Genomic DNA, 24,418 nt, shown 5'->3' with positions numbered 1-24,418 from the left:
TTTGTGGTGTTGCATATATGTTTATGTTTGCAGGTACCGGTAGTTGCCAATATTTTGCCGGAATGTTGATTCATTTCCGTTTCGGTGAAAATTTTGGCACTATGCATTCTTTTTGGTCCTATTTTTAGGGAAAGTCATGCCAAATTTTTTCTTGGTTCTAAAATATCGTTGTGCTCTACCCCGCAGGTGACCATGGTCCGCATGATGACCGAAGGCATCATGAATAGTTTTTTGAGATCCGCGAAGGCCGAGATGCTTCAAAAGAACGAGACGGAGATAAGATGTCCGTGTCGAAGATGCAAGCTGAAGAGCCTTATTGCGGACCCGGATTCCGGGCAGGTGCGGGACCACCTGCTCTTGCGTGGTTTCATGGATGGCTATCGGTGGCAAGGTGATGGAGATGACTATGAAGTCGTCCATGGGGGCCAGCCGGCGGCAAGAAATGAGCAAGACTCGGGCGGGCGAGAAGACGAAGAATCTTCAGGACATGATCACGACGGTGATGTTGTACACAGTCATCATGTAGAAGATGCAGGACATGATGATGAGGAAGATGCCGGAGCAGACGAAGGGCATGATCATGAAGATGAAGATGCCGGCGAAGCAGACGATGATGGACCATCGATGGGCTGGGTGCAGGACCCTCATGTTCAAGAGCTGCTTCTCAAGCAGACGGATAACGCAAGAGCTGCCGCCCGAGAGAAAGCCAAGCTGGATCAACTGGAGATAGACACGGTTACTCCATTGTATGAAGGATGCATGCCCGAGGATACCCGCATGAAAGTAACGCTCATGGCTTTGGAGATGAAGGTAAAACACAAAATGACCGACGCATGCTTCGACGAGAACATGTCATTCTGGCACAAATGTCTTCCCAAGGGGAACAAGTGTCCGACCAGTTTCGAGGAGGCGAAGAAAATCATGTGTCCTCTAGATTTACCGCACGTGAAATACCATGTGTGCATGAACAATTGCATCATTTATCGGGACGAGCACGCGGAGTCTACCATATGTCCGGTGTGCGGCGTCACTCGATACAAGAAGAGGAAGAAAGCTCCTCGAAAAGTGGTGTGGTACTTTCCGATCACTCCTCGTCTGCAGCGGTATTTCGCGGACCCTAAGGTAGCAAAGCTCCTGCGTTGGCACGCGGATACGGAGGAGAAGAAGCGAGAAGATGACACAAATGATCCGGAGATAAATAAAAAAGGCAAGATACTGAGTCACCCAAAGGATGCGAGCCAGTGGCAAGCGTTGAACTTCGAACACCCATAATTTGGGAAGGATCCAAGGAACATCGTGCTGGGCGCGAGCACCGATGGAGTCAATCCGTTTGGCAGCCAGAGAAGCACACATAGCACCTGGCCTATGTTTGTGTGGATGTATAACCTTCCCCCCTGGTTGTGCATGAAGAGGAAGTACATTCACATGAGTATGCTAATTGAAGGGCTGAAACAACCCGGGAACGACATCAATCTGTATCTGGGGCTGCTGAAAGAGGAGCTAGACACGCTGTGGAAAACGCCAGCCAATACGTGGGATGCCGCAGAGAAAGAATATTTCCCTATGAGAGCCGCACTACTCACGACGGTGCACGACTATCTCGGTTACGGATATCTCGCGCGGCAGGTGGTCCACGGATTTTCTGGATGCGTCAGGTGCATGGATGACACAACGTATCGCCAGCTAGATAGAGATCCCGGGTCTTCCAAAACCGTGTTCATAGGACATCGAAGGTGGCTTCGCGACGATGACCCATGGAGGAAATGCAAGGATCTGTTCGATGGTGAAACCGAACCCCGAAGACGCCCGCGTACGAAGAGCGGCGAGGAAATAGACCAGCTGTTGAAAAATTGGAAAGATTGCCCACTGCTGGGAAAGAAGCAAAAGGCGCCAGAGCCGGGAAAGAAGCGAAAGGCACCATAGCCGCTGCTGAAGGTATGGAAAACGAGGTCTGTTTTCTGGGACTTGCCGTACTGGAAGATCCACCGTGTGCCTCACAGCCTTGATGTCATGCATATCACGAAGAACGTGTGCGAGAGTCTTCTTGGTACCTTGCTCAACATGCCAGAGAGGACCAAAGATGGGCCGAAAGCAAGGGCAGACTTGAAATCAATGGGCATCAGGGAGGAGCTTCACGCTAATGATCATGATGATGATGATGATGATGATGATGATGAGGCGAAGCAGGACACGGAAAGTCGTCGCAAAGGCAAAAAGGCCAAGAAGACCGGAAATGACTATCCTCCCGCGTGCTTCACTCTAAGTCAGGAGGAGATCGAGCAGTTTTTCACCTGCCTCGTAGGAGTAAAACTTCCTTACGGTTACGCGGGGAAGATAAGCAGATACCTAGACCCAGCAAAGCAGAAGTTCAGCGGGATGAAGTCTCACGACTGTCACGTGCTGATGACGCAGATACTTCCAGTTGCAATCCGTGGGATCATGGACGCATACGTCCGTGAAGCGCTATTTGGCCTATGCAACTTTTTTAAGTCATCTCTCGGAAGTCGGTTGGCGTGAGGCAACTCAGAAGGCTACAGGAAGAGATCGTGGTGATACTATGCGAGCTTGAGATGTACTTCCCGCCTGCATTTGTTCGACATTATGGTGCATCTGCTGGTCCATATAGTGGAGGATATCATCCAACTCGGGCCGACGTTCATGCACAACATGATGCCGTTCGAAAGGATGAATGGTGTCATCAAAGGATACGTTCGCAACATGTCACGTCCAGAGGGAAGCATAGCCAGGGGCTTTCCGACCGAAGAGTACATCTCATACTGCACGAATTATCTAGGCATCGAGGACCCCGTTGGTCTGCCCGTCAACAGGCACCTCGGCAGGCTCGCTGGATGGGGTCACCGTGAGGATCGCCGTGAAATGCATGTCGACTTCGAGGGTCGACTCACCGACTTTGAAAGAGCAAACCTAGTCGTGCTACAACACATAGACATGGTCGATCCTTGGGTGATAGAGCACAAAACCTTTATTGAGAAGACGTACAATGACCGAGGCCAACAGGGGACGGACAAAGATATAATCAAAGAGCACAACTCATGTTTCACGCGTTGATTCAAGCAGAAGCTTCTGTCGTACCCTTTACATGAGGATTCTTCCACGGAAGAACAACTCATATTCGCCTTGTCACAGGGCGCCGAGCACAACCTGATGACCTATGAGGCGTACGATATCAACGGCTACATATTCTAAACCGAGGACAAGGACATGAAGAGCGATGATTATCAGAACTCTGGGGTAACGATGGAATCCTACACCGGTAACGACAAGGACAGATACTACAGAAGGATCAAGGAGATCTGGGAGCTGAGCTACGCTGGAGAGAAGGTCCCGATGTTCCGTGTCAGATGGGCCAAGAGCGTCCTAAAAGAAGACCGGTATTTCACCACCATGGTTATACCCGAAGCCAAATCCAAGACCGCGGGCGCAGACATCACCGCGAAAAATGAGCCATGGGTACTGGCTTCCCAAGTGGACCAATGCTTCTTCATTACCGACCCGTCAAAGCCCAGTCGTGTTGTCGTGAGGAGAGGCAAAAGGAAGATCATCGGAATGGATGGAGTAGCCAATGAGCAAGACTTTGACAAGTACGGCGACCCGAAGATCGAACATGACGGCGACGATGAAGTAGCAGCATACACCACAAGAAGAAGCAGGACCACCCTACCTAAAGGATGTCCGTTCCGAAGGAGGGAAGCGAGAAGGAAGGGCAGTCGGCCTGCTGGTTTGCCGGTGCTGGAGAGGCGAGGCGGCTGAAGCGCTTGGGCTCAAAAGCTGCGGGGCGGGGGGCGAAGGGTGGCACAGGCGCTGGATGGGATTTGGTGCAGGTCTCCGGTGAGATGGGGATGGAGTGGAGGGGGTCCGGACGCGGACGAGTCCTTGGCCAGCGGCACTCGGGCATTGGAGGGCCATGGCCGTCTCTCTGAGAAAAATAGAAGATAGAGAAAGCTCTTAGAGAAAAGAAGCACTGAAGATAGAAGAGAGATGGAGGAAGAACAAGAGGGCTCACCGATGGTGCAGCTTGGCCGGAGACGCTCGGCAGCGATCTGAAGAATGGAGCGTGGGGCTCTTGGTTCCTGTAATGTGCATGCTTCGACATGTTGCTCAGGGGCTGCGAGCCGTGGGCGGCGCTGTGCTCATGTGCGAGACCCACCCATGTCCGATTTGGATCGAATTGCAGACCGTGTCCTTGTTAGTAATATCATGGCTGATGTCTACTACACAACTTGTTCTTGTAGACTCGCGTTGAGCCTCCAAACGCAGAGTTTTGTAGGACAGTAGCAAATTTCCCTTCAAATGGATGACCTAAGATTTACCAATCAGTGGGAGGCGTAGGATGAAGATGGTCTCTCTGAAACAACCCTGCAACCAAATAACAAAGAGTCTTTTGTGTCCCCAACACACCCAATACAATGGCAAATTGTATAGATGCACTAGTTCGATGAAGAGATGATGATACAAGTGTAGTATGGATAGTAGATATATGTTTTTGCAATCTGAAATATAAAAACAGCAAGGTAGAAAGTGATAAAACGAAGCACAAACGGTATTTCAATGCTTAGAAACAAGGCCTAGGGTTCATACTTTCACTAGTGCAATCTTCAACAATGCTAACATAATTAGATCATATGGCAATCCCTCAAGGCGCGATAAAGAATCACTCCAAAGTTCTTATCAAGCGGAGAACATAAGAAGAAATTGTTTGTAGGGTACGAAACCACCTCAAATTTATTCTTTCTGATCAATCTTTTGAGCTATTCCTATAAGTGTCACAAATAACCCTAGAGTTCATACTAAAATGACACCATATGACACACATGACCCAACTCTAATGTCACCTAGATACTCCCATGTCACCACAAGTATCTCTGAGTTGATTATAAGATATGCATCAAACAACTTCAGATTCATAATATTCGATCGAACACAAAGAACCTCAAAGAGTGCACCAAGATTCCTACCGGAGAAATAAGGACGAAAATGTGCATCAACCCCTATACATAGATTACCCCATTGTCACCTCGGGAATTCGTGAGTTGAGTGCCAAAACATACATCAAGTGTTCTCAAATCTATAAAAGTACCGATAACAACAAAATCTCAAAGGTAAAACTCAATTCATCACAACAAGATAGAGAGGGAGAAACACCATATGATCCAACTATATTAACAAAGCTCGCAGTACATCAAGATCATGTCAAATCAAAAACATGAGAGAGAGAGAGGGGGGGGGGAGAGAGAGAGAGATTAAACATAAAGCTATTGGTACAAACCCTCAGCCCCGAGGGTGGACTACTCCCTCCTCATCATGGTGGCCACCGGGATGATGAAGATGGCCGCCGGTGATGATTTCCGCCTTCGGCAGGGTGCCGGAACGTGCTCCCGATTGAGTTTTCGTGGATACAGAGGCTTGCAGCGGTGGAACTTCCGCTTTACGGTTATTTCTGAAGGTTTTTGTATATATAGGAATTTTTGGCGTCGGCCTCACGTTGAGATGGGCCTTGAGGGCCCACTAATCACCAGGGCATGCTAGAGGGGGGGGTGGCATGCCCTGGTGCCTAGTGGGCAACAGGCCCCCCCTCCAATGGTTCTTTGCTCAAATGTTTTTCTTTTGTTCCAAAAAAGCGCAAAAAGTTTTGTTAAATTCTGAGAACTTTTATTTCTGCATAAAAAACAACACCACGGTAGTTTTGCTGAAAAAGGCGCCCAGTCCGGGTTAATTCCATTCAAATCATACCAAAACCATATAGAATTGTTGTAAGCATGACATGAATACTCCATAAATTATAGATACGTTGGAGACGTATCAATGGCCAACCGAGAGAAGTCGTCCTGCGTGTACAAGGGAAGGTCGAGGATGATATTAAATAGTCCCACCTCGTTGATTTACATCTAATCTATTTCATTTATATACGTCTATAATTTTCTGGGTATCAGGAAGTCTTCTCAGAGATCATGGAAAGATAAATGAGGAAGGAAAGGGAGGCATTACAAGATAAATAAAGAAGGAAAGAGGGGCTAATTATGCAAGAAATAAAGAAGAAAAGAGGTATTTACATGAGAAATAAAGAATGAAGAGAGGCTAACGGATTTATGAGACAAAGAATGCACCCCGCATAATTGGAGGACACGACGTGATAGAAATAAGGAATGAGAGGGAAGAGAGGGCTAATTTTTTTATATATATGCGTTGCTGCATAGTACTCCCTCCGACCGGAAATACTTATCATCAAAATAAATAAAAGGAAATGTATCTAGACATATATTAATTTTACATACATATCTTTTTATCCATTTTGATGCCAAGTATTTTCAGACGGAGGGAGTATAATTTAAGGACAAAAAAAAAAGAAAGGACTTGTTAAGACATTGACGGTTGGATGTGATGACCCTGATTGATGAATCTATATCTATATCTATACCCCCACTAATAAAGTAAAGTGAGTTTCGCCAATTTTTTCATCTATTAACTGTCGAAAATAAAAAAAATTATCCGAGATGATACTAAATTTTTATGCGTTTGTCCGCTAGAAAAATAATTTTTGTACGTGGGCCGAACGCTATGGCCCAGCGAAGCCAGCCCACTTATTTTTCAGCCCATGCGGCTGGGAAAATTCTATTTTCCGCACTGTGCGACAAAAAGTCGGAGTTTCACACATGGCAACCAATAATGGACTGGCCTATTTGTTTCTATGTTTTACTTCTATTTTTATTCTCCTTTCCATATCTCATTTTTCCCTTCCAAGTTTATTTTTCTTTCAGAATTTATTCGTAAATTAGAAATTCTCAAAAGACGTTCAGAATTAAAAAAACAAATTTTGGAATATGTTGAGAATTTCAGAATTTTGTTTCTATTATGAAAATATTCGGAACTTGCAAAAAGCTGGCCACTTTTAATATTTTTATTATTTTTTCAAAATTGTTCAAGATTTCTAAAAAGAAAATGGCATTTCAAAAAATTCTCCAAATTTGGAAAATATTTATGTTTTAGTAAATTTTTCAAAATTTAAAATAATGTTCGTGCATAAAAGACACACATTTTCTAAAACTCTTGCGAATTTTCAACATATGCTCCTGTTTAAAAAAATGTTCAAAAATTCAAATAATGTTCATGTTTTATAAAAAAATTGATCTTTTCGGCAATTGTTTGTGAATTTGAAAAGATGGTCCTTTCATATTTTGTTCGCATTTTTTCGAAAGTGTACATAATTTTTTAAAACTGTTCAAGATTTAAAAATTTGTTCATGTTTCCTAAAATATTCAGAAACTTCGGACCTAAAATCCCCTCGACTGGAAGGATTGAAAGGAATAGTAGATTGAATAACTCATGGGCCTTATCTGGCGTACGATGACGTAACAAAACTCTTAAATGCCCTTGATCAGTTATTGGAAAAATAGTTCACTAAATCCTTCACACGCGGCGAAACCGAGAAGCTAAATATTCCTTTTTCGTGTGCACACAAGGTTTTGCTTGCACATATAATTCTCACTGACTTTAAGTGCATACTATTTTATCTCCCGTTGCAACGCATGGGGCGTATGTGCTAGTGAAAAATAAAGAGAGATAGAGGAGGACATGTGCTTTTTCCCGCAGATATTTTTAACTGAATTTGGTATTTGGTTTTGTCTTTCATGGACTGGTACTACTACAAGGTAAAAACGGGAAAGGAAACAAACACCTGTCTAATTAGGATTAGACAATGTTGAACTAACATATATACACATGGTAGCACACACACGGGAAGCATATATACCTGGACGACCTATGAAGTATACAATGAAGATTTACACACGGAAGAACAACACAAAACAATTTGTTTTCAGACAATGGTGATCTCGCCTAGATACGTGACTACGTGATAAACCAAACTTTGTTTTGTGCCAAAATAATGAGACAAAAGAAGATAAGCTGCTCTAGGAACGAGTGGCGGAGCTTCATGGGGCCAACCGCCAGCTCAAAGAAAAACTTATGTGTATATCTTTGTATTAGATCAAATTTTCCACTAAAAATCAGCATATAGTGATTTTGTTTATGGGAGGAGGCCATGACGAGCTTGGAAGGGAGAGTAATTTCCATAATGGCTGTGGCAATGGCAATGGTTGGTAATTTAGAGAGGATCGCATTGGTGGGTAATTTCTTCGGCCTTAGAATTCATCTAACGGTTTTGATATTTTGATGTACAAAATTAAAGGTTAGATATGTCTAATTTTTGTGAGAGTTTCTAGCTTATTTCTCTTTTTTGATATAATGGCAATGGTGGGTAATTATTTCCCAGTTAATATAATCTAATGGCTATAGAAATGATATCTATTAAATCAATGGTCGGATATATCTAATTATTATGGTAATTTCTGACATATTTATCTTTTTTCTGGTTAGCCCGTCATTTACTTTCTATATATAAAATAGATAAATAGATAGATGTCTAGAAAAACATCCAGGACACATGGTGAGGACGGAGGACTGGACACACATCGATCGATCACGAACACAAATTGACTCACAACACGACAGAAGCAGACGCTGGTAGCTAGCCTGCTGACATTCATTATCTTGACTTGGAAGCTGACATGCATAGACCATGGACACATGGACGGTGGCTGCATGCATGCGGACGCACTAGCGCGTCATCCCGGGGCGCGCGGCGGTGGCACTGCTCTTCCCAATCATCCTCCTCTCCATGTTGCCCCAGCTGCCACCCTGCACTCCACCAACAGACGACAAAGCTGATCGATCAACACACCGCCGCGCGCCCCTCAGTCTCAATGATGAAGAAGGTTCAACGGACGTACCGAGTGCCGTGTCGAAGCCACGGCTCTGGAGCTCGCGATACTCCTGGCAGAGCGCGCAGAGCGCGCAGGGCTCGGGTCGCCCGCCCTGTCGCCCGGGTTGCCCGCCCCGTCACCCGGCTCGCCTGGCTCGCCCACCATGCCACGGGCATCACCCTTGCCTGGCCCAGTAGCAGGCGGCCCAGCCGCCGCTGGCCCAGCGAGCACGGCAGCTGCACCGGCCAGCCCCGCCTCGGCTCCTCGTGGGTTGGCTCCGTCGTCGGCTGGGCTCGGCGGCCCCGTTTTGGCAACGTCGCCTGGTACTGAGTCTGATGACTGGCTCCTCCAGCCTCGTCTCGGCCACGACGCGTTCGTCTCTTGTGGCCAATCCCGTGGCGCCGGCGCCGTCCGCTGTGGTCCATCATCGACCACACATGCGCAGTCGGTCTGGTGTTTTTTGCCCCAAGGAACGCACAGACAGGACTGTGGCGTGGCTTGCTGCATGTGTGGCTCATGCTGTTGCGGATCCAACGGCAGAGCCGCGTCATTTTCAGACTGCACTGGGTATTCCTCACTGGCGTGCTGCGATGGAGCAGGAATTTCAGGCTTTGCTGAAAAATGGCACTTGGCAGCTTGTTCCTCCAGTCTCCGGCGTCAACATCATTGACTTCAAATGGGTGTTTAAGGTGAAACGACATGCAGATGGTACTATTGAGCGCTATAAGGCACAACTGGTTGCCAAGGGTTTCAAGCAGAGGTATGGTCTTGATTATGAAGACACGTTCAGTCCAGTTATCAAGCCTACTACTATTCGTATACTGCTGTCTCTTGCTGTTACTCGTGGTTGGTCTCTTCGTCAGCTTGACGTGCAGAATGCCTTCCTCCATGGAGTTCTTGAGGAAGAGGTTTATATGCGTCAACCACCGGGTTTTGTCGATCCTACACGTCCACATCATCTCTGTCGTTTGGTCAAGGCGTTGTATGGACTTAAGCAGGCACCTCGTGCATGGCATGCACGCCTTGGTTCTGCTCTTCGGGCTCTTGGGTTTATCCCCTCCACTGCTGACACGTCACTGTTCCTTCTTCAGCGTCCTGAGGTGACGATGTATCTCTTGGTGTATGTTGATGATATCATCCTTGTCAGTTCCTCTAATGCTGCTGCTGATCGCCTTGTGTCCACATTGAGTGAGGAGTTTGCTGTCAAGGATTTGGGTGCTCTGCATTACTTTCTTGGTTTGGAGGTGTCACGGTCCTCTACTGGGCTGACTTTGAATCAGAAAAAGTACTCCATGGATCTGTTGCGCCGTGCTGGGATGCTCAAATGCAAACATGCTATCACTCCGATGGCTGCGACTGATCGGTTGTCTGCCCTTGATGGAGATCTTCTTTCCACTGATGACGCCACTGAGTATCGCAGTCTTGTGGGTGGTCTGCAATATCTCACTATCAGCAGACCTGATGTCCCTTATGCAGTCAACCGTGTGTGCCAGTACCTTCATGCACCTCGTACCACTCATCTCTCGGCAGTTAAGCGCATTCTACGGTATGTCTCTTCTACTGCTTCGTATGGTCTGCTTCTTCAGTCTGCACCGTCTTGTGAACTTTCGGCTTTTTCTGATGCGGATTGGGCTGGAAGTCTTGATGATCGGCGATCCACGGGAGGATATGCAGTGTTTTTTGGTCCTAACTTGATCGCCTGGAATGCACGCAAGCAAGCCACCGTGTCTCGTAGCAGTACCGAAGCTGAATATAAAGCAGTTGCTGATGCTACTGCTGAGATCATATGGGTACAGTCTTTATTGCGGGAGCTGAGAATCTCTCCAGGTCATCCTCCAGTTCTATGGTGTGATAACATCGGCGCTACATATTTTTCATCTAATCCGGTGTTTCATGCTAGGACGAAACACATTGAGGTTGACTATCACTTTGTTCGGGAACGTGTTGCACAGAGACTACTTTGTATCAAGTTCATCTCCTCCAAAGATCAACTTGCTGACATCTTCACGAAACCTCTTCCACAACCACAGTTTATAGGCTGTAGGCGCAATCTTAACTTACTTTGTACTTTAGGTTACAGTTAAGATTGAGGGAAGGTGTTAGACTGTATATACGTAGTCTTGTATAGGCCTTGTATTGTACCTTTTGATATGTCTATATAATGAGATAGCCACACCCCGTTTTAGGGTGTCGAGCTAGTTTCCCAAACCGTATGTTTTACAAGGGCTAGCAGAACGAGTGCATGCAACAATCGCTGCATGGCTTCTCCTCCATCCCGTACTGCTCCCGCAGCCTGGAGCGGTAGCCGCAGGAGTAGAGGCAGCCGCCCAGCCCCGTCGCCCTGGCCAGCAGCGTGTACGCCGTCCCGCCCTTACAGCAAGCTGATGAGCAGTGAGTTGATGTGCCCCACTGGTACTTCTTCTATCCCATAATATAAGAACATTTTTCAAGCTTCATTCAGTCGTCGTCGTTTAGAAGGAAAGAAGAAAGATAGATGAACTGACATGTGGCTCCCTTGTCGGCGTTGTCGGCGATCTCGGCTATCCTCCCAAAACGACGCACGGGCAGAAGAGCGTCAGGCAGCCTGCATGCAGCACACCAAGGTTAGGGCACACATTAGGCCGGTCGGCAGCTTCCATGCATGCATGCTTGCCCGCCGGAACCACTAGTGCTAGTGCTCCTCTTCTCTAGGGAATACTTCGTACGTACATCATTAAACTTACAGCTGCCGACACAAGACGAGGGATAGGTAGTTCTTCTTGGCCAAAAAGCACAGGCGTCGGGTTGCATAGGGCTCCGCCTCCTCCTCCTCCTCCTCCAAGAAAGAAAGTTAGGGTTCGTGCCTCTCGCCGGCGCCGGCGCAGGTCCGCCTCGTCTCCGGTGGCCCTAGAGTCATGGAGGCGTGGTGGATCCTGGCAAGGGCCGGCGGGAGGGCTTCGTTTTTAGTCGTTTTTTTCAATCTTGTTAGGGTTTGTGTCCTACTCAGGAAGGCGAGACGGCGGTGGCTCCCTGAACATGGAATAAAGGTCTCCCCGCCTAGCCCCCGTTCCGGCGGTGCGTCTAGCATCGTTGGTGGGCGTGTGGAGGTGTGTCTCCGGCAAATCTATCTTTGGTGGATTTGCTCGGATCTCGTCGTTGTTTGTCTACGTTCGTGTGCCTTCGGTTTGTATCCTTTCGATCTACGTTATTTTTCATCGGCGGCGGTTGCTGTTCTGGGGTGCTGGTCCTATGGGGCCTTAGCACGACGACTTCCCGACTGTCTACTACAACAAGTTGTGCCCGGCTCCGGCGATGGAGGGGCGATGACGGCGGCGCGCCTTCGGCTCGCTTCGGTGCTTGTAATCGTCGCTAGGTGGTCTATGATTCTGGATGTAATTTTTATTTCTGTTATTCATTGTACTGCCATGATTGAAGATGAATAGATTGCAAGTTTTTTCGCAAAAAAAAACTTATAGCTGCCGACGCAAAAATGCTGAACGTACGGGTTGTTACATGAGCTTTACGGTGACCCTTCTCTCTAATTCGCTCCGTTCAGGTGGGCCCCCTCCCTCCTCTTAATCCAATGATAATTTGCCAGCTGAAACCAGCCCCGTAAAAGCCTGTAAGGGTCCGTCGCCGTAGTTGTCAGCAGCACATGCATGCACGTACGTGGGTTGGGGCTCAACGACGGCGGTTTCCTAATTTGCATCACACGGCGGCAACCTTGACCGCTGTTGTGACCTAGACTGCCTCCAACACAGCCACGTACAAAACTCGGGTACATACGTTGGCTCGCAACTCCAAGCAGGTTGTTTTCAACAGCTAGCGCGCGTCCCTTATATCTGCACCATGTAGTGTGTGTCCATGTTAAACTTGCCGCGTAGTCCTACAGCCTGATTGCCGTCGTCACACGTACCCATGTTATTTGCTGTAGGGTTTATCTTTTTGTTCACCATAAGAGGGCTCACTGGAATAGTTCTAGCAAACTCTGGGCTAGACATTGCTCTACATGATACTTATTATGTGGTTGCACATTTCCATTATATACTTTTTATGGGAGCCGTTTTTGCTTTATTTACTGGATTTTACTATTGGGTGGGTAAAATCTTTGGTCGGGGGCGGAGCTAGCGCCCGGCTAGCCTGGGCACTTGCCCGGGCTCACAAGTTACGCGACATACTACGATGGTACTGTCATAACGGGGCAAATTACTCCTCGTATGGTGGTTTACCCGGGCAGTAGGTAGCTGGGCCAATGGGCTTCCGTTTCGATCCTCTCTGCTCAAACACTATTAATTATTAAGTAAAAAAAAAACTACGTACAGACTAATGGGCTACGTACCTACGAGAGATAAGCCTACTCGTTTGATTTTTTTTTTACTGGAGATGAGAAGGAAACGATCGGTCCATCGCTCCACGCCTCCACCTCCCCGCTCCGTTCGGTTAATTTCTGTTCGCTCGAGACGGCCGCATCGTCGGTCCATCGGAGACGAAGACAGACCGGCAGCCTGGGCGCGCCGCCGGCAGCGGGCGGAGCTGGAGCTAATCCATCCGAGACTCTGAGGAATGCTTTGCATCATCGCCTACTTGTCCCCTTCTTCAGGATTAGGTGAGATTCATAGACTTATTAGGGCTTAAATTTTGAGGTCACGGCAAGGAAAATTGGTCATCAGGGATGATTGCCAGTTTATGAGTTTAGTTCTTGTTTAGGGATTTGTTCTACATATAAATATTAAATCCAAATTTTAAATCATTAAATTTGTGAGATGAGGAGGTTTTGGCAGAAAGTGTGAATGGTGTGCAACCACAAATAGAAGTAGAGCCACAACCACCATCTCGTATTGCCTCGTGTTTTTCTTGAATATATTGCAAATCACAACACTTGATTTATGTGAATATTAAAAATCCTTTTTTTTATCATGTTGTCTCTGCTAGGATGTTTGGATGATAATTTGGACAGCTATACTTTTGTGAGTAATATGATGAGTTTGGTTCTATGTGGCCCCGGTTCTATCACTTACGTTTCAAGTATCAACTATATTTTGGTTTATGAAACTAAATTTTGGTATATTATATATTATTTGACTGTCAAATTACATTTGTGTGATTGATCTGGTTATATTTTCACTACATTATTAACATGGATTTGTGATTTGAAAGTTTGATGCTATTTTATATATTATGTATCCTAACACTCGATTTTGGTTTTTTTATTAGACACTTAGGCTTAAACTCGCCCAGGCTTCACAAAAATTCTGGCTCCGCCACTGCACGTACTGACCTATGGTTGGATGGTTAGATGGACAGTGGGTATCCCCAGCCCACAAGGGTTCAAATCCTAGTGCTCACATTATTCTTGAATTTATTTCAGGATTTTCAGCGATGTGCTTTCAGTAGGAGAAGACGTTCCCCTCAACGACGAGGTGCCTGCGGTGACTTTGTAAACCTCAAGATGATATGGCGGCTCAATCTCTTGGAGGTGCTCATAGGGATAGGGCGTGTGTGTGCGCGTTCATAAGGGTGAGTGTATGCACGTACGTATAAACGCTTGCATCTGTACCGTGTTAAAACAAAAGACTGACATCGTGACATGTGTGATGAACTTGGCAGAAAGCGATGTTTCTTAGCTCGAGCTTAAATGAGTACGGACCAACAGTAAAATTACCCACAAAAGAAAAAGTTAGAAAAAGTTAAAAATTAATTCAGAAATTCTAATTTTTTTGTGACAAACATTGACACATGTTTTGAGTGATCTTCAAAGTTCCATCGATGAATCATATTAGTGAAAGTCGTGGAGAATGCTTGGAGAAATATCACGTCACAGCTGATGTACACCAAGGCTTGTTCCAAGTTCCAACAGGCTGTATGTGCGCTTCCCGCCGGCCGGCGGCGGAGTACCTCACTAGAGAGACCTGTCTGAGGGCGCGTGCATAATAATTAGATCCAGCCTGCCACAGCATCAGCATTCAGCATGCATGTGCACCTACGATCGCGCAGGGGACGCATGCAAAATCAACAAAAAAGGCCATGCTTACCATGTACTCCCTCCGTTCCTAAATATAAGTCTTTGTAGAGATTTCACTATATATCACATACGTACGTATATAGATGTATTTTAGAGTGTAGATTCACTCATTTTGCTTCGTATGTGGTCCATACTGAAATATCTCCAAAGACTTATATTTAGGAACGGAGGAAGTACAAATTTTCATGTCTGGTAGTTTTGTCAAGCATGCTACCAACAACTAATATAATTTTACTCTTGACGTAGCGGCTGGTAACTACATGATGGAGTTGCTGCACGTAGCGGCTGGTAACTACGAGCTCCATCATGCTACCAACAATAAAATTTGGGAACGGGTATATGTAAGTCATCTGAAAATTTATTTTGGTTAATTTCATTTTCTGGACCATTAGATTAAGATCCAACAACCGTCTTTCTTTGTTCTGCCTAAAGATTTTTTTTCCTCCTCCAAGCATTCCTTCTCCCACAAAATCGACTTATCAAAATTGCAAATTTAGTCAACTTGCATACATCTGTTGTCATATAATTTGGAGCTCCATCATATTAGCTCGAGTACTCCCCCATGCTTGGTCCACTCTCTCGCACTAATGCGGCCCTTATGGACCGCACTAGCGGGCCCAAATCTCACCTCCCCTCGTCGACTCTCTCGAGGCAGTGCTCAGAGGGAGGCCAATTTTGGTCTAGCCCTTTTGTGTGCATATCTAGCAGTGTGGCCTCCGAGCCAACGGGCCTGGTCAGGTTATTTGCTGACAGGGCGGAAGGCAAGGTGGAGGTTCAAGTGGACCGTTCGGTCACAGGCTCGAGGTTTGCAAGGAAGCCAACAAAAGTTAGTTTCGACTACGGTTAAAGTCGTTGATGGTACAACTTGGGTGTACGATTTGTTACCTTGCTGAAGGCATCGCATATTTATCATCTTCTATTACATATGCAACAGGGGAAACACTAGACTAGATCCTTCCCGAATCCAATGTTATTGACACTCGAGGTTGTATTCCCTCTTGGGGGCTTCATCTTGAAGTTGGACCCTAGGTAAGTTGGGTCGTTTCTCTTTTTGCGATGATGGTGGTGGAATCTTCACCATGTTGTTGTGGAGTCATAGATGCCAAGGAGGGGTCTTGGTGATGACAATTAAGCGAGATGGGTCGTCAGTTGCAGGGGTTTTGTCATCGGTGACTCGTCGTTCTTATTCGGCAATGTTTGTCATGTCGAGTCGGATACTGCTGGGGCTACCTACTATTTGGTGTTTGCTGACATGGGTTCCAGCTCTGTCATGGTAAGGTCTTTGTTGGTGGCCCTCGAAGGCGAACTTGGAGTCGAGGAGTGATGACAATGACACTTTATGACAACCCCGACAATGGTATTTTTCTCGATATTGTGTATGGGCTTCGTGTGGTTGCCCGGTCGGCTAGTGTTGCTCTATGCAGTCTAGGCAATATTTGTGGGTCTTTGTGATGGTTTTTTTGGGCTTTTTGCTTATTAACCGGGCAATCTACTTCTTATTACGGAGACGAGGAAAGTGTAAGAATAACTAGCATGTATTCTTGATGTAATTTTTACCTTCTTATCTAGACCTACACATCTATCATTTCCTTTTAAACTAGGATTAGATCTTGGAGGACAAGTATAGGCTGATTTTTAAGTGAGTTCTCTAAGTCTCAGACCTAGAACTTTAATTGCCAGTTTCAATTTTTTAGCACGTAGTCTTCAGTTTCATTAGACTTCATAATTTTTTTGTATGCATCAATACAAGGTTTACAATATTTTGTGGAACAATTAGTTCTACATTGTTTTTAAAGGAGGATGTACCCCCGGCCTCTGCATCTTGGTGATGCATGCAACCATTTTATTAATTATTCACATAGCTCTTACAAGGTAATACAACAGTAAGCCCGAAGCCACCATCTTGGCAACACCTGCCGCTACTCCTATCCCCCTGATGAAAGGGTGCCAAATGTTCGGGTCTAATACCAAATAGACATCGCACCAACACCTAACATCTAATGCCGGATGCCCCATCCAAGCCACAATACCTAGACTAGGTTACACACCAGTCCGGCGCACTTTCAGTGGGCACCACATGCGCACGCTGCAAGGGCCGTCACCTCCTTCATCAATTGATCCATCCTCAGATCAGATACTAACGGATCGAGCTTGCCAGGACTCTTTGCCATCGACACCACCATGATGCCAGACAACGTCGTCCTCCTGCACGAGTCCATCGCCACCCATCGAACGCCGAGTCTCCATCGCGTCACGCCGCCGAGATCTACCACCATCGATGTGTAGGATGAAGCACCGCTCCACCATCTACGGACACCCAACCACCAAGCCATCCACATGTCCGTTCAGCCGATGAATGTCTCCAAAGATGATGCCCCACGGGGGTGACGACGAAGATGTCATCATCATTTTATCCAGAAGGCCCCTCAGCACCTCCAACGAGGGCTACGACGTCCACGGGCACCGCCATCAATGGTAGCCTCCTCCAGAACTGAGGTTTCCCCTGGAAACAATAGAGCGAAGGATGCCCCACCATCGCCTTCAACAAGGAAAACGACACCCACGGCCGCCGCCGACGATGGTGGTATCCTCACCCACTTCAGCTGCTAGGCCACCATCTCCTCCTTCATCCAATCCACCGCCGGAAAGACACCGCGAGGCAACACCCACCGACCAGATCGTTTTGGACCGATGATGAAGACAACCAAAAGTAGAGGAGGTCACATCGCTGCGTGACCAAGTTTATCTTATCTTCGATAAAAAATTGTGCCCCCTTATATTCAGTTCTACTGAAATTTGCAGAAGGCAAAATTCAGCAAGCTATGCGGTGGTCGTCGTTGAGAGGAGTGCCACGACGGAGGGCCAGGAAGAAGAGTGTCTGGCTGTGGTCGCTCACGTCGCCAGTCGGCCACATCTGGGTGTGCCAAGTGCAACAGCATGAACATCGTGTCAACGCCAAGATTTGGTGAGCGGAATTATCATCTGTTGAGTCAGCTGCATGGCTAAATGCGCACCCAATTTATCTTTGATGTTTTCTTATATGTAGAAATTACTTGGAATCTCGTGGCTCACTACAGGAAAATTCGGTTTTCCCATGTGTTAGCCTATAAGCCGAGATCTATTTTTCGGGCACCCGGCTTATGCACCTCGAAGCCGAGTCCTGGGAAAACAACACCCGGCAAACAGGAAGGTCTCGGCTTATGGTCACCAATAAGCCGAGTGCGAAAAAAAAAACTCTCGGCTTATACGAAGCTCACGGTATCTACTCGAAAAAGCACCCGGCTTATAGCACACACTCGGCAAAGACAGACTGCCACGTGTCCGCAACGGACGTGGCTGACGGCGCCGTCACGGAGCATCCTGTAAGCCGTGCGTCCGACGCAGGCACTCGGCTTACAGGACATATAAGCCGTGTGCCCCGTCAAACACTCGGCTTATAGGACATATAAGCCGTCAGCCCGATGAAAGCACTAGGCTTACATATTTGCGGATTTTTTTCAACCCATAACATTTATGCAAAATTGATTTAAGATGGTTTTCGTTGCATTTATATTTATTACTTAATTAGTATTATTATTCTCCCTTATGCTGTGGACTAGTAGTTTTCATGGGTCTTATTTGTGAAACTCTAAATTTAACGCCACTTTAATATTTATATGACTTTCGACCCCCTAGCGTACCCATATTATGATGACATGCAAAAGCAACTACTGAAACTTCACTCTACGCCGAGTGCTTTTCTCTTCGTCTAGATCCAAGACACGGGCACTCGGTAACGTGAAGTAAGGCATGGAGCCGAGGTAATTTCCCCCCCCCTAGTGGCCGGGCCTTCCCCTCCCTCGTCTGCAAAAGGCCTACGGATGTCGCAAAGACATCACATAGGACTTTACATGCCGCTTCTGGGCATGATTTCATGTGCCGCCGTGCAGATCTGCAATTTCCGGCGCCGAAACCCTAGCAGTGCAATAAATGTCTAAAATATTCTAGGCTGGTCCGAAAAATGCGGGGGCCTGACACGTGTCATTCGATGGCCTCCTTTGAGAGCACGAGAAGTTTCGAGGCCAACGGAGTAACAGGGCCCACACTTCCTTCACTAATCCGACTCATTCCCTCTCGGTACCTAGATACCTAGAGACTACATCGGAGATGGTGTAGTTTACAAGCAGCCGCAGGTGATCCCTACTCGGAACACGCCCAAACATTTACCACACCCTACAGGGGCCATGTTATGACACTGTGCCAACTCCCGAGGATTTCCGGCATCATACAAGTTTTTGAGGATTTAAACGGTTGGATCAGGCATGGCGCCGAGGCAATTTTGCCCCCCCCCCCCCCCCGTGGCTGGGCCTGCCCCTCCATCGTCTGCAAAAGTCCAACGCATGTCGCAAAGACATCACATAGGACTTTACATGCTGCTTCTTCTGGGCATGATTTCATGTGCCACCTTGCAGATCTGCAATTTCCAGCGCCGAAACCCTAGCAGTGGAATAAATGTCTCAAATATTCTAGGCGGGTCCAAAAATTGCGGGGGCCTGACACATGTCATTCGATCGCCTCCTTTGGGAGCATGTTAAGTTTCGATGCCAATGGAGCAACATGGCCCACACTTCCTTCACAAATCGGACTCGTTCCCTCTCGGTACCTAGAGATTACAACGAAGATGGTGTAGTTTACGAGCAGCCGGAGGTGATACCTACTCGAAACACGCCCAAACTTTTACCACCCCCTACAGAGGCCATGTTATCACACCGTGCCAGCTCCCGAGGATTTCCGGCATCGTACGAGTTTTCAAGGATTTAAACGGTTGGATCAGGCATGGCGCCGAGGTAATTTTGCCCCCCGGTGGCTGGGCCTGCCCCTCCCTCGTCTGCAAGAAGCCTACGCATGTCGCAAAGACATCACATAGGACTTTACATGCCGCTTATGGGCATGATTTCATGTGCCACCTTGCACATCTGCAATTTCCGGCGCCGAAACCCTAGCAGTGGAATAAATGTCTCAAATATTCTAGGCGGGTCCGGAAATTGCGGGGGCCTGACACATGTCATTCGATCGCCTCCTTTGAGAGAACGATAAGTTTCGATGCCAATGGAGCAACATGGCCCACACTTCCTTCACAAATCGGACTCGTTCCCTCTCGGTACCTAGAGACTACAACGGAGATGGTGTAGTTTACGAGCAGCCGGAGGTGATCCCTACTCGAAACACGCCCAAACTTCTACCACACCCTACAGGGGCCATGTTATGACACCGTGCAAGCTCCCGAGGATTTCCGACATCGTATGAGTTTTTGAGGATTTAAACGGTTGGATCAGGCATGGCGCCGAGGTAATTTTGCCCCCTCCCCCCGGTGGCTGGGCCTGCCGCTCCCTCGTCTGCAAGAGGCCTACGCATGTTGCAAAGACATCACATAGGACTTTACATGCTGCTTCTGGGCATGATTTCATGTGCCACCTTGCAGATCTGCAATTTCCGGCCCCGAAACCCTAGCTGTGCAATAAATGTCTCAAATATTCCAGGCGGGTCCGAAAAATGCGGGGGCCTGACACGTGTCATTCGATGGCCTCCTTTGATAGCACGAGAAGTTTCGAGGCCAAAAGAGCAATATGGCCCACACTTCCTTCACAAACCCGACTCGTTCCCTCTCTGTACCCAGAGACTACATTGGAGATGGTGTAGTTTACAAGCGGTCGCAGGTGAGCCCTACTGGAAACGCTCCCAAACTTTTACCACACCCTACAGGGGCCATGTTATGACACCGTGCCAGCTCTCGAGGATTTCTGGCATCATATGATTTTCCAAGGATTTAAACGGTTGGATCAGGCATGGCCCCGAGGTAATTTTGCCCTCCCCGGTGGCTGGGCCTGCCCCTCCCTCGTCTGCAAAAGGCCTACGCATGTCGCAAAGACATTACATAGGAGTTTACATGTCGCTTCTAGGCATGATTTCATGTGCCGCCTTGTAGATCCGCAATTTCCGGCAGAAACCCTAGCTGTGCAATAAATGTGTCAAATATTCCAGGCGGGTCCGAAAAATGCGGGGGCCTAACACGTGTCATTTGATGGCCTCCTTTGACAGCAGAGAAGTTTCAAGGAAAACAGAGTAACCGGGCCCGCACTTCCTTCACAAACCCGACTCGTTCCCTCTCGGTACCCAGAGACTACATCGGAGATGTTGTAGTTTACAAGCAGCCGCAAGTGAGGCCTGCTCCAAACATGCCCAATCTTTTACTAGAATATTGACCGATATTTTAAAGAATGGAAATAATGAAATAAGGGGAGAGGGTATCATTTATCAGAACAATTAAATAAAAATACAATAAAAAGTATTATAAAAAGAAAAATATAATAAGTATCATAAAGATACAATAAAATGTAAACACATAAATTATTAAAAGTAAAACTAATAATTTTTTATTAAATTAAAAAAAAATATTTTTATAAACCGTGTATTTTTCTTTGACACTAGGCTTATCATGCTGCACTAGGCTTATAGTGAGCTCGGAACTTGGCCAAAATAGACGCGCGCATAGCTCATTTTGGCCCAAATATTGACCCTCCCCACTGTCTCTCCCCCCTCCCCTGTTTTCCCCGCGCCGCCCCTGTCTCTCCCCCGCGCTGCTGCCCACCCTCGACCCACCGTCCGCCTCGCCCCCCCCCCCCCCCCCCCCCCCACACCCCCGCCCCAGCGCCGGCGCACAGATCCCCCCCGCCCCCTCCCCAAGCATGGGGAGCCCTGAGCTGGCCCTCCCATCGGCGCCGCAGCCCATCCCCGTTCGCTAGGGTTGAGCTCTCCGGCCATCTCCGCCGCCCGCCCTCCCTCCGCCGGCGCACAGATCCGCCCTCCCTCCCAGCGCCGGCACGTACAGGTCTCTCTCTCTCTCTCTCTCTCTCTTTCTCTCTCTCTCTCTCTCTCTCTGACAGGTCTTGGTTCACCAGGTCCGGCTGCTCCAGGTCCGGCTGCTCCTCATCTCCGCCTCGCCGCGGCCGGCAGCGCAGCGCAGCTCCCGCCGCCTCCTCCCCCGCTCTCCCGTCAGCACGGTCCACGGCTCCCGGATCTGAAGCAGCCGCACCGTGTTGCCGCACAGCACAGCACAACAACAGGTTCCCAACACTCGCCGTCCCTCTGACTGTCTCTCTCTCTCTCTGTGACTGAACCCAACACAGCCCTCATTCGCAGGTCGCAGCTAGCTAGGCATCAGCGGCACCGGTCACCGGCGGCAGCGTACATCACCGCGCGCGTCAACGGATGCAGTACACACTCATCCCCTTTTTTTAACTTCTCAATTTCGAGCTAGCCTATACGAGCACTATATATCTCCTCTACTGGGCACTCTTCTCAATTTGCTGTTTGTAGCTCCTGAAGAACATGCATGCAGAGCCTGTTCTTGTTCTCTGTTTTTTGTAGTTACCTGCATAAGTGATGGATAAGCAACTGTTCATTTAGATGCCAATAGTTCAATACTCATTTCATAATGCTGCATAATACACAAGTTTTAACACATCTATCATCTAAGCCAGGTTATTAGTGAAAAAGAATGAGTAAGTGACATACCAGGGGATAAAAGAGCCAGTTACAATGATGAACCGAGAGGAGTGTTTCTGAACCATGGCTCACTCGAACCTATGCTCGGCACCGTCCGATCTAGCAGAGCTCACATGTGGATCCGGGCCCTGTCCGTATTCAAATTTCTTTGATCCCGTACTGTTTACTTTAATCCCGTTCTCCTTCATGGCTGACTAGGCCTGCACAAGCTACGTATTATTTTGAACATGCTGGCTCACCTCCCCATGTTACTGTAGCACAGGAGCCCAAGCCTATAATTAATAATGATATTTTGAGGCCTGTCGGCACTGTTCATCTCCCCTCACCATATTTCTGTGCTGAGTCGTTGTGCGAGATATGAGTGCCTGCAGCAGAAACTTCTAGCTGAAACATGCTACTCCCTCCGTCTAGGTGAGTAAGTCATCTTACGAAAACCAAATAATCCCAAAATACTTAGGCGCGGTGCATTAACTTCTACCTCGTTTCTTGTTTCTTGACATATCAACCAATAAGAGATGAGGGGTGTACATACTTTTAATGACTTGAGACTATCAAACACGACATACAGTGGTTAGTTCATTGCATGCAATGTTATTAATTAGCAAATAAACATTAAGGTCTCTCGTTTTTCGCTCCTCCTTGGTCATGGTGCACAACCTAAGATGACTTACTCACCTAGACGGAGGGAGTACAAGCAATTCTCAAAAAAGAAAAAGGAAAAGAAACATGCTACATGCATTTATTTCACATTCAAGATTAAGGAAATGTCACATTGGTTCTGTATTTACAGAATAGTTTTAAATATTTTGGTGTCCACCTTGGATTTTGTAAGGTGATGTTTTTCTTTACTTTTGTGAACTGAAATGCTTTCCCTGTCATAATTCCGGTTCCAAAAAAAATGGCGCACTGCTTCAGACTTTCTTTAAATGTTGGCATATCTTGACATGCAGACATGCAGTTCTGGCACCAACAATACAGTAATATTTGTCTCTAGACAAAGTAAAATGCATAGCACACCCAAAGACAAGCCGCACTCCTGGGTCCTGGCTAGATTTTCTTTTTGCTGAGATATCAAATTTTGGCCTCACTTCTATAAGAAAGAAGCTGAACCCACTTAATATACGGTGTAGTACAGTCTATTCTTGCTTTTGCGATTTCCAAGGATAACAGTTTCTAAACTGGAGTATTTGTATACCATATATGGCTGTACAAGATCATTTCAATGTCAAAATCATCATTGGTAGCTGGCCCGCATAGCGAGGGATTAAACAATATAAATAGAGCAGGTGCATGGGAGACATCCCAGGCAAGTGCACTAATTTATTCTCTATATTGCTAGCATCATGTAGGTTTATTAGCATGCGTAGGCCTTGTAACCCATCTCTTGATCGTTCCCGCCATGCTTTACTGAACTTGCCATGCACAGATCCCTGTAGGAGCAATCATGAGATGTGTGACGCTCAGCATAGGTGCGGCTGGACCATGGTTCTATGCAATATTTCTGATGATGAACCTTTGAGAGAAACTATCAAAGGACCATTGGGATTTCAGGATAAGAAATGAGCAAGTAGCTTTGTATATGTAAGATTCTTGGAGCAGTATAGAACTAAAGGGATGCACAAATGGGCAACCTTCAAAGCCTGTACAGAAGTTCAATGACATGAATATTTCCTCTATGCATGATTTTATAATTTGCTATATGCATTTGAGATTAGGCTTTTGTATTTTCTTTTGAGAAAAAAGGGAAAAGAGAAGTAGCTAATAAATGGTATACTAGAAAGGAGTGGCCAGAGCACATATTTGTTATTGTTATGGAAATACAAGTGTTGCCATTGTAAATACAAAAGGAGTTGGCAGAGCACCTATTTTGCATGTGAATTATGTTTAGTCCCAGTTTGCAAGTTTCCATGTGGATTATGTTTGATCCCAATTTTCACTTTATTGCAGGACATGTGTCACTTCTTTGTATTGCAACGATGGTGAACTTGTTGTGATGGCATATTGTAGGCCAATGCCAGGCTTCGAGAGGAAGAAGCCATGAAAATGCAGCAGACCCTGTTTCAACAACAAGAATTCATGGTTAAACAACAGG

The 24,418-nt window shown here is 46.9% G+C and overlaps 1 protein-coding gene and 1 pseudogene across 1 annotated transcript; one reads left to right on the top strand and one right to left on the bottom strand.

The window, feature by feature from the left end:
* Positions 1-8,634: 8,634 nt before the first annotated feature.
* Positions 8,635-11,419, bottom strand: LOC123090454 (protein PLANT CADMIUM RESISTANCE 7-like; annotated as a pseudogene).
* An 8,679-nt stretch (positions 11,420-20,098) lies between these two features.
* Positions 20,099-24,204, top strand: LOC123090453 (protein TRACHEARY ELEMENT DIFFERENTIATION-RELATED 7A). The gene is made up of 6 exons (XM_044511747.1): positions 20,099-20,109; positions 20,461-20,477; positions 21,302-21,649; positions 21,720-21,884; positions 21,948-22,034; positions 23,753-24,204. The coding sequence occupies exons 1-6, from the start codon at positions 20,099-20,101 to the stop codon at positions 23,887-23,889; spliced, it is 765 nt and encodes a 254-aa protein (XP_044367682.1). The 3' UTR covers positions 23,890-24,204.
* The last annotated feature ends 214 nt before the right edge of the window (positions 24,205-24,418 follow it).

Source organism: Triticum aestivum, chromosome 4B (assembly GCF_018294505.1).
Source record: "Triticum aestivum cultivar Chinese Spring chromosome 4B, IWGSC CS RefSeq v2.1, whole genome shotgun sequence".
NCBI lineage: Eukaryota > Viridiplantae > Streptophyta > Magnoliopsida > Poales > Poaceae > Triticum > Triticum aestivum.
This window is presented reverse-complemented; position numbering and strand designations above follow the sequence as displayed.

Coding starts and splice junctions, on each gene's coding strand:
- LOC123090453 (XM_044511747.1), top strand. Junction 21,885..21,947: donor ACAGCACAGCACAACAACAG/GTTCCCAACACT, acceptor AACCCAACACAG/CCCTCATTCGCAGGTCGCAG. Junction 22,035..23,752: donor CGCGCGCGTCAACGGATGCA/GTACACACTCAT, acceptor TGCCATGCACAG/ATCCCTGTAGGAGCAATCAT.